Genomic DNA, 9,961 nt, shown 5'->3' on the forward strand with positions numbered 1-9,961 from the left:
TTAAAGCATATATCAATCGGAACAGTAGAACGTGCTTCAAAACTGTTCAAACATCGAATAATGGAAGTCTAAGATATTGTGTACTAATATAGACTTATAGTTTAGTTAAGGTATATACAACATAAACTCAAAAATCAAGAAAGGAACAAATGATCAGTGTTGTTTCTATTGTGGCAGAAAATAGACACTAAAAGAGGAATTACTCCTCTAATGTAACACCCCAAAGTTTGGAAAGCCAAGAAAAGAAAGGAAAACCCCAATTTTAAGGGGAGACTCGGCGAGTCCAAAGAGGGACTCGGCAAGTCCGAGCGGGATCTGGGTTGAGGTATAAGCGACCGACTCGGCGAGTCTGGTCTGAGCAAGGAAAACCTAAAATCCGGGATTTGGAGCTTATTTAAACGTCTCATTCTCTCCCCAAGGGTTCCTTTACTGCCTCTCTAGCTCATAACACTAAACCCTAGCCGCCATAATCGTTTTGGAGCAAGATCTACCCTTAGTGAAGCTTTTGGAGCTTGAGAGAGAAGTTAGTCTTTGTGGAGCAAGAAGGGGGCCTTGGATCCAGAGTTGGTGGAACATTTCTGAGCATTTAAGGGTAATAAATCGTTACCTTCCCTCTTTTGTTTAATAGATCAACCTTGGCTATGTGATTTGGGGATTTTATGCCATGCTTAAGAACTATTTCGAGTTAGAAGCCTAGATCTGAAGTTGCTACTTCAGATCTGAGTGTATCTTGGCCTAAAAAGTCATAAAGCATCTGTTCTTAGGTTGATAGTGAAGCCTCTTTGTCTTAAACCCTAGTTTGGATGGTTTTAAGCGTAGATCTCTTGATCTACACGTAAAGTTTGCCACTTTACGTGGGGGATAGGCCTTAGAAGTATGGATCTATGAGTTGGAAGCCCTGTTTGGCTCGAAAAGCTACTGCATGGATTAAGGACTGAATAGACTCGGCGAGTCCATCGAGTGGACTCGGCGAGTAGCTTGAAGATGAGGAGGAACTCGACGAGTGTGATGAACAGCTCGTCGAGTCGGATGAAGTTAGGCATGAACTCGGCGAGTTGGAAGAACAACTCGACAAGTTGGTTGATGATTGCCTTGGGCTCGGCGAGTCTATTCTTGGACTTGGCGAGTCAGGCCGCGAAACCCCCCAAACCCTTCGAGTTGAAACTCGAATCAGTGAGTTGGATGTAGACTCAGCGAGCTGGACAGGTCAGGACTCGGGAATAGTTGACCCGGGGAGTCATGGACTGACTCGGCGAGTTGAGTCACGAATAGAAAGACCCTGAGCATATGAACTCGGCGAGTTATTAGGTGGACTCGGCGAGTAGGGTTGACCTGAAAGGTTGACTTTGATCAGGAGTTTGACCTTGACTAGAGTTGACCTAGTTGACCTTTGGAGGTCGGTTGGACTAAGTGTTATATTGACATTGGTAGCTCGAGGAGCTAGTGGAGCAGCAGTACGGAGTCAGAGGTCAGGAAGCAGTCAAAAGGATTAGCAGCATCAGTTCAGCAGTCTCAGGTGAGTTTCCTTCCAGAAGGAACGGGTCTAAGGCCACAATGCCGACCCGTTTAGCTAGTAGTAGTTTCCAGATTTGATCCGATGCAGTAGTTAGCATGTTCGATGCCTTCGTGGCTCAGACAAGATTTATGTGTTATGTGATCCGGGCTTCGGCTCGATGTAGTATATGTGTGTTCATGCTAGGGGATATGTTTATGCTATGTTCAGTCAGCTTCGGACTTCGGTCCGATGTAGGGGACAGAGGTCCCAGTCAGCTTCGGACTTCGGTCCGATGTAGGGGACGGGGGTCCCAGTCAGCTTCGGACTTCGGTCCGATGTAGGGGACGGAGGTCCCAGTTAGTCCGGACTTCGGTCCGATGCAGGGGGGGCAAGGCCCCAGTTAGCCCGGACTTCGATCCGATGCAGTGGGCAAGGCCCAGTATGTGCTTTATATGTTATTGTGTGGTATGTGGTAGATTGGGGGAGCTCACTAAGCTTCGTGCTTACGGTTTTCAGTTTTGGTTTCAGGTACTCGGTTTTCAAAAGAGGAGCTCGGGAAGATTGCAGTGCACACACCATAGTCAGTTAGCCTGGGAAAGTTGACTCTGATAATGCTAATATGTTTTGAATTAATACTCGAAAATTATGTTATGACTTATGATACAGTTTTTACAAATATAATTTAGTAATGTTTTTAAAGAAATTTTTAGTTGTGATTTTTGGGTCGTTACATCTAATCTCACCGAGCTGAAGAAGTCTGGCTTGGACAACACTTCAGATATCTATATGATAGAACTATTTATATTTCCATCATTTACTTAAGTATGTTATACTTAAAGTGACACTAATAATTGATATTATGTGCTAATGATTAGAAAAAATAATCAACTAATAACAAACGAATGGAAATTCGTGCTGAAGATATAACAAGTGTTGTTATAGTCTTTATTTAAACAATAGATGTTTTGTACCTATTCTTATAGGAACATGTAACAGTTATAATTTATGAATAAATCTAGACTTACTTATCATTTAATGGATGTTTACATTCATGATTTAAAACGATGTATTTTGTGCTAAAGAATATTTTCTCATATTGTCATTTATGAAGTATATCTATAAGTTTTCACTAAATTAATAGTTCTGATCTTAACACCTAAATAATCAAATGATATTTGATTGGAACTTATCTATGTCATAATAATTATGACTATATAAATAAGAAATACATATACCAACTTTAAAATGATGGAATTTTTTAAGGCAAATAAGCTTGATTCATTTGATACATTGTGGATCCTATTTATATGGGAAGATGTTCACAAGTGTCCTTATCAATTGGTAGTTAAAGAACAAAAGGCTTGACAAATAATTATACATAAGTGATGTATGTAATCTTTTCATTGCATGAATAGATTTGGTGATAGATACTTAGTCAATTTCACTGACGACTTTTATTCGTTATTGTTGAAAACTTTGATTTACTCAAATTGCCTCATAGTGAAGATTGATATACAACTTAATGAGACCATCATTAACCTTTCCTTGTGATAAAGAAAATGAGTTTTGTAAACCAAGTCTTCTTGGAACATCTTAGGAGTTGTGGAATCGATTCACAATTTATTTCGTCAAAAACACTCACTTGTCATTAGCATGGTTCTTATGGTACAAGATCACTTAGTCACTTGGATCTATCTTTTGATGTTCGAGGTAGCCTTCGTATTCTCTAGTGAGATAGAGTTACTTGGCCACTAGCTGAATGTCGATAGTACAAGTTTTTGAAGAGGAGAAAATAGACCTTTCAGTCTATTATAGGATGCTTTTTAAAAAAGAACTATTTACTTTATAATTTTTTTGGAATTATGCTCATCGCAACAAATATATATATATATATATATATATATATATATATATATATATATATATATATATATATTACATGATGCTTTTTAAAAAGGAACTATTTATTTTATATTTTTTTTTGGAATTATGCTCATCGCAACAAATATATATTGAATATATATATATATATATATATATATATATATATATATATATATACACACACACACACACACACACACACACAACCAAAGAATTTGATTAAATACTTTCATTATAATAAGGATGTAATGGTTTGTCCTTATCTAAAATGTATGGAGTTATAGAGCTTATGTTCGACAATAAGCTTAACCACTCTAGCATCTACTAATTACATTTATGTAGACTATTCTAAATGATTATTTAAGATGAAATTTCTACTAATCCCACTAATTGTCACTCCATAAGATAAGTGCTTAGAAAATTATTTATCTAAGTGGGAGCTATATGGAACTTTAAGAGCTAAAGAACCTTAAACTAAATGCATCATAGTTTGGAACTAGCAAGTTTTCAACTATTGTTGAATCTGCTCAATAGTTGATCAGAAACTAATAAACACATAGAGATACATTCATGTATGATTATCAAGTATGGGCTTGATTAATATTCCTCGATATATTATAAATATAAGAGTGAGTTTTCAGAGGAGAAAACACACATGAATGAAAATCTTTCCAAGATTTAAGTTAACATCTCAAAGTAAGAATTTTCTTTCTTATAAGATAATTACATAGTGCGATTTAATTATAAATCAAGATGACTCTTATGTTTTCTACGAAGCTAGTGGGAGCGCAGTAACATTCCTAGTCTTATATGTAGTTGACATACTAATTCTTGGAATAAAGATCCATATAGATAGATCATGGTGACTTAAAGGATTAAGTAAAAATGCATTATTTTCAAGGATCTTAAAGAGCTTAAGATAAAGGAGTCTGAGAGAGTTAACTTTTCAAATACCACATGACATGATTTTGAACAAAATCGTTGTGCAAATGTTTTTGAAGGCTAAATTAGTTGTATGCTTAGAGCATGTGGAATGGTACCAGTATATCTAAAAACAAATCATTGTGTGACTTATAGGAATATTCTAAAGTATTTTACAGAATTAAAGCAATATTACTAATATGTGGAGTATTTGAAAGAAAACTATGTTTAAACATGTGCTAAGTTTTCAAATAGATTGAGATGACTCTCAGTTACAATCAGGCGTGTCCTCGTTATGAATGAAGAGAAAGTTACATGGATAGTGTTTCCATGTAGATTCTAATTACAGTTAAACATCATAATTAGAGTACATTGTGGTTTGGAGAACCACATACAAAGATGCTTAATGTATAGTTCGTTATGACTATGAGTAATCCCATTACGTACGTATTGGTATCTAATTCATATTTAAGCATCTAATACATTCTCAATAGTTAGGGTTTTCGTGTTTGGGCACTTAATGGCAATGCAAGACCATTAAGTTGGAAACTTTATGGTTAAGGACGTTATTTTAGGGTTGGATCTAGATTATGGACAAAAGAGCTTAAAGATTAAGCTCTTAATAAAAAGGAAAAAGACTTAGTCGCGAACGTTAGGCGTTTATGGTCATCCATCACGTTTTTCTGGTTAACTTGTGTAAGCAAAGCGTACAAGCTGAGTACATTAGGCATACTCAGCTCTGTTGACCAAGTTAGACTTTTTTACATTTTAGGCTTTGAACAGGAATTGACCAAGTTTGACCTAAGGATATTTTGGGTATTTTGAGTTGTATTTGACATTGGTCACTATTTGATGAGTAGATGACGAGTAGAGCCGGTATTCGGAGCAGAGATTTATTCAGCTATCTTTCGGATTGAGAGGTGAGTTTTCCTCACTATACTTGTGGGTTAAATGCACCAATGCCGACTCACTAGGTTACATATCATGGTTTATAGGATGGTTTTATGCTAGTTAGATGATTTATTTGTAGATCTTTATGATTTATATTTTTGTTGGATATGCGTTTTATGTTTGTCTATTACATATTTCAACATATTATGGTTGGGTTGAGGCGGGCCTGCTTTGTGCTGAAGGCTAAGACACCTGGGGCTGTCAGGATAGGCTATAGGCCTTGCGAGGTGGTCCAGTCATGCCAAAGGCCCGTAGAGCGGTCCAGATAGGTTGTAGGACCTACGAGGCCGTCCAGTCAGGCTGAAGGCTCATATTTTCATGCTATTGTTTATATATTGTGTGATGGTACTTTGGGGGAACTCACTAAGGTTTGGATTACAGCTTCATTTTATTGTTTCAAGTACTTCAGAGGATCATGAGAATGAGAAGACGTGATCATGCACATCTCCCTATTTTTATGACATTGGATCTTGGGATACTTTGATTTTGAATAATACTTTTGAAACAATGGTTTTTTAAACACTTTATGGATGAAATGGGCTGTTTTTGAAAAGTTAAAATTTATTGTGATTTTTGGGATGTTACAGTTTTAATTAAACCCCATTCGTGCCCCTACCTCAACCCCCCATATCTACCCCTACCCCTACCCATACTTGCTACCCCTACTCCCTACAACCCCAATCTACAAGCTTTCATTCTCTCAATCTTATTACTTATTTATGTTTTAATGGACATGGATGTGTAAGGTTCTGTAGTGATACCTCAGACTCAGATTCATTATTTCTTATCAAGCTTTCATATTTTCTTGATTCGTTTTTGGCAATATAATGCCATGTTTATTCTTTCAATTGTAATGCTCTATTTGATTGTAGAAACTTTATACAGTGGATGCCAGTGAAATACCAGTGCAAATATGTTCTACATTTATCTACAAATGATGTCATTCATATATTTAATTCATTCGGAAAACAATTGTCTTACATCTATTATTGTTCTCTTGAAACTTTAGGCAAATGAAGCTGTCACGGGAATTAAAATCTATGATTAAGTCATTGTTTTTACATGGACATTTTGAGGATGTTTCAAACTGATGAAGTTGCAATTTGTTTTGAGTTTTTTTTACTAAAACCTAAAGTACATTGCTATTTGTAGCATTTTTTTTTTGCATATTTAGGTGGTAAATGCACTAAATATCAATGTACTTTGAATTTACACATTTTGCTTTTGGTTTTTACAATTTACTTTGATTTTAATGACGAACCCTTTGACTGCCCCGATATTACTATATTTAATTGCCCGCCATTCTAACATCATACAACAGAATCTATGACTGTAACAACGAAAGAAGTCCAAGATTCGATGAAAAAGACCATAATTACATAACAAAAAAAAACAAAAAAAATTATCTAACCTTTGGTGAAATCCAAGATTTTTTTCTAGTTTAGATTATTTTTAACAAAATGTTTTTGTTTAAAACCGAAAAAAAATAAAAATTATAATTGTTTATTTATTTTCTTTTTAATAAAATGTTTTTGTTTAAACCCGAAAAAAATAAAAATTATAATTATTTATTTATTTTCTAAAACTTTTGTGTAGTGTTACATCCACACCATGCATCCACCTATCTTGACAAATCGCATCTCGACTTCTGTCGAGAACACGACGGAGCAACAAACGAAAAAGTTATCAGTCGGACCAAACATCACCGATCCTTTTCCTTTCGCTTCGGTTGTAATCAAAATAAATGAATTATTATATTCATCATCTTCTCCATTAATCCAACCCCCAAAGCCCTAACTCCATAATCCCAGCCCCCAGATCATGAATTCACCAATCCCTCTTTTGTTTTTGTTGTTCTTCACTCTTTTCATTCACCCATCGATCTCAAAATCACCTTCGCTTTTCCTTTCCTCAAATTCTCTCACCAAATCAAACAACTCGGTAACTATCAGATGGTCCGGAGTCGACTCACCTTCACAACTCGACTGGCTCGGCATCTACACGCCGCCCAACTCCTCCCTCCACCACTACATCGGTTATCTCTACCTCAACACCTCATCCACATGGCAATCCGGGTCGGGTTCCGTCACAATCCCATTGATTAACCTCAGATCCAAATACAAAATCCGGATCTTTCGATGGACAGAGTCAGAGATCATCCCGACCCGCCAAGATCATGACAACAATCCCTTACCACAACCCAAGCATTTACTAGCGGAAACGGAGGAGTTTGAGTACGAACAAGCTCACGGGCCGGACCAGATCCATTTAGCGTTGACGGGTGAGGTTGGTGAGATGCGGGTTATGTTTGTGAGTGGTCATGGAAAGAAAAGTGTCGTGAAGTACGGGTTGGATTCGGGTCGGATGGATCACGCGGTGGAAACTCGGGTCGGCCGGTATGAGAGGGAAGATATGTGTGATTCTCCGGCGAATCAGAGTGTTGGGTGGAGAGATCCAGGGTTTATACATGATGGAGTGATGATCAACTTACAACCAGGAAGAAGGTACTTCTACAAGGTAATTTGTCGAGTTATATTTTAACAAAGATTGTAGTTTATTAACTTATAATCAAACACTTAGTATACCAATCATTAGGTTTTAGACACATATACGTAATCATCTCAATTTTGTACTCTAAAGATAGTTAATTTGACGTAAAAAACAACAGGTGGGAAGTGATTCAGAGGGTTGGAGCAATACTTTCGACTTCGTATCACCAGATAACAATTCAGGTGAAACAATAGCTTTTTTGTTCGGAGATATGGGGACTGCAACACCATATAACACCTATATAAGAACACAAGACGAAAGTATTTCAACCATTAAATGGATTGCGCGTGACATTGAAGCGCTTGGTGAAAAACCAGCTCTGATATCCCACATTGGGGATATCAGTTATGCCAGGGGCTACTCCTGGATCTGGGATCATTTTTTCAACCAGATCGAGCCCGTGGCGTCTAAAGTCCCGTACCACGTCTGCATCGGCAATCATGAGTATGATTGGCCGATGCAGCCGTGGAAACCAGACTGGGCGATGTATGTTTTCGCTCGTGATGGTGGTGGTGAATGTGGGATACCGTATAGTTATAAATTCAACATGCCCGGGAACTCGTCTGAGTCAACCGGGACCCGGGCCCCGCCGACTCGGAACCTTTACTATTCTTTCGATTTCGGTGTTGTTCATTTTGTGTATTTATCAACGGAAACGGATTTCCTCAAAGGGAGTAAACAATACGAGTTTCTAAAGAGCGATTTGGAGTCGGTTGACCGGGTCAAAACGCCGTTTGTTGTGGTCCAAGGTCATCGACCGATGTACACCACGAGCAATGAGGTTAGAGACCGTCCGATTCGGGAGAAAATGCTTGAGCATTTGGAACCGTTATTGGTTGATAATAAAGTGAACCTGGCCCTGTGGGGCCATGTTCACAGATATGAACGTTTTTGTCCAATAAATAATTATACTTGTGGGAGTGGACCAGTACATGTGGTGATTGGGATGGCTGGTCAGGACTGGCAGCCTATTTGGGAGCCTAGACCTAACCACCTCACAGTCCCAATTTTTCCACAACCGGCCCGCTCAGTGTACCGTGGTGGTGAGTTTGGGTACACCAAACTTATTGCTAATAGAGAGAAACTAACTTTTACTTATATCGGAAATCATGATGGGGAGGCACATGATGTGGTGGAAATTCTAGCACCCGGGGAAGTCATAAATGGTGAAATTACTAAAATAGTCACGAACGAGGCTGGGCCAAGTGAGAATCTGAAGGGTAAAGACGGAAAAACATCGGTTTTGTGGTATGTTCAGGTCGCTGGTCTTCTATTGTTTTGTATGTTAGTTGGATATTTTATTGGGTCGATGTCTCGTAAGAAGAAAGAAGGTGTCACGAATAAGGATTGGACCCCGGTTAAGACTACTGAAGAAACATGAATTTTTTGTATACTTTGTTTTGGTAGTTTTGTGTATAAGTTATAGATTTCGATTAAACGGTTTTCATTCTTATATGTTGGATATGAAGAACTTACTAGATATGTGTAAATATAATGTTTGTAGTGTTATCGTATGAATAAAAAATTATCACTATGCAAGAGTCATATTTTCACACCAATACTTATCGTTTCTGTCATCCTTTACTGTTGGATTTTCTCAAAACTACTTTATCTTTTTTATGCTTCCTTATGAAATTTAGAAATATTGGGTTATTTATTTAGGGTGGGCATGGTATGGTTTGGTGCGGTTTTTGGACTAAAACGACCCGCAAACCGCAAGTTGCGGTTATTCAGAAGGAAAAACCAAACTTTGTGGTTTTGTGGTTTTTTTTTTTTTTTTTTTTTTTTTTTTTTTTTTTTTTGTGGTTTTATGATTATTTCGGTGCTTTTTTTTAACCAAAAAATAACTTAGTGTGGTTTTGTAGTTAAAATTATACGGTTTTTCATGTCCAAAATAAAACCAACTCGGTCAAAAATGGAACCAAAAATCGAAACCAGAACAACTCGGATTTAAATGGAAACAACTCGGTCCATAACAGTCTAACTTTGTGGAATAAACCACTTGGTTCAAAGGAACCAACTGGTCGGTAGAACCAAATCTTTTATACATAGTATCTTTAACTATGTCCATTTATAAGTTATATTCCTCATTCTTTTTTTTATCAAGCGATGTGGGATAACCACAACAAACATATAAGCAATTAGGGATGTTATTCGGGT

The 9,961-nt window shown here is 37.2% G+C and overlaps 1 protein-coding gene across 1 annotated transcript; it reads left to right on the forward strand.

Annotated features, from left to right (window-relative positions):
• Positions 1–6,851: 6,851 nt before the first annotated feature.
• On the forward strand, positions 6,852–9,360 carry LOC111880307 (probable inactive purple acid phosphatase 2). Its single transcript, XM_023876727.3, has 2 exons — positions 6,852–7,768; positions 7,920–9,360. Exons 1-2 carry the CDS (start codon positions 7,073–7,075, stop codon positions 9,180–9,182), a joined length of 1,959 nt encoding a protein of 652 aa, XP_023732495.1. The 5' UTR covers positions 6,852–7,072; the 3' UTR covers positions 9,183–9,360.
• The last annotated feature ends 601 nt before the right edge of the window (positions 9,361–9,961 follow it).

Source organism: Lactuca sativa, chromosome 4, assembly GCF_002870075.4.
Source record: "Lactuca sativa cultivar Salinas chromosome 4, Lsat_Salinas_v11, whole genome shotgun sequence".
Taxonomy (NCBI): Eukaryota; Viridiplantae; Streptophyta; class Magnoliopsida; order Asterales; family Asteraceae; genus Lactuca; species Lactuca sativa.

Bases quoted from the DNA above. Each gene is read 5' to 3' on its own strand.
- LOC111880307 (XM_023876727.3), top strand. From the start codon at position 7,073: ATGAATTCACCAATCCCTCTTTTGTTTTTGTTGTTCTTCACTCTTTTC. The intron at 7,769-7,919 runs GTAATTTGTCGA...AAAAAACAACAG, and splicing joins GAAGAAGGTACTTCTACAAG to GTGGGAAGTGATTCAGAGGG.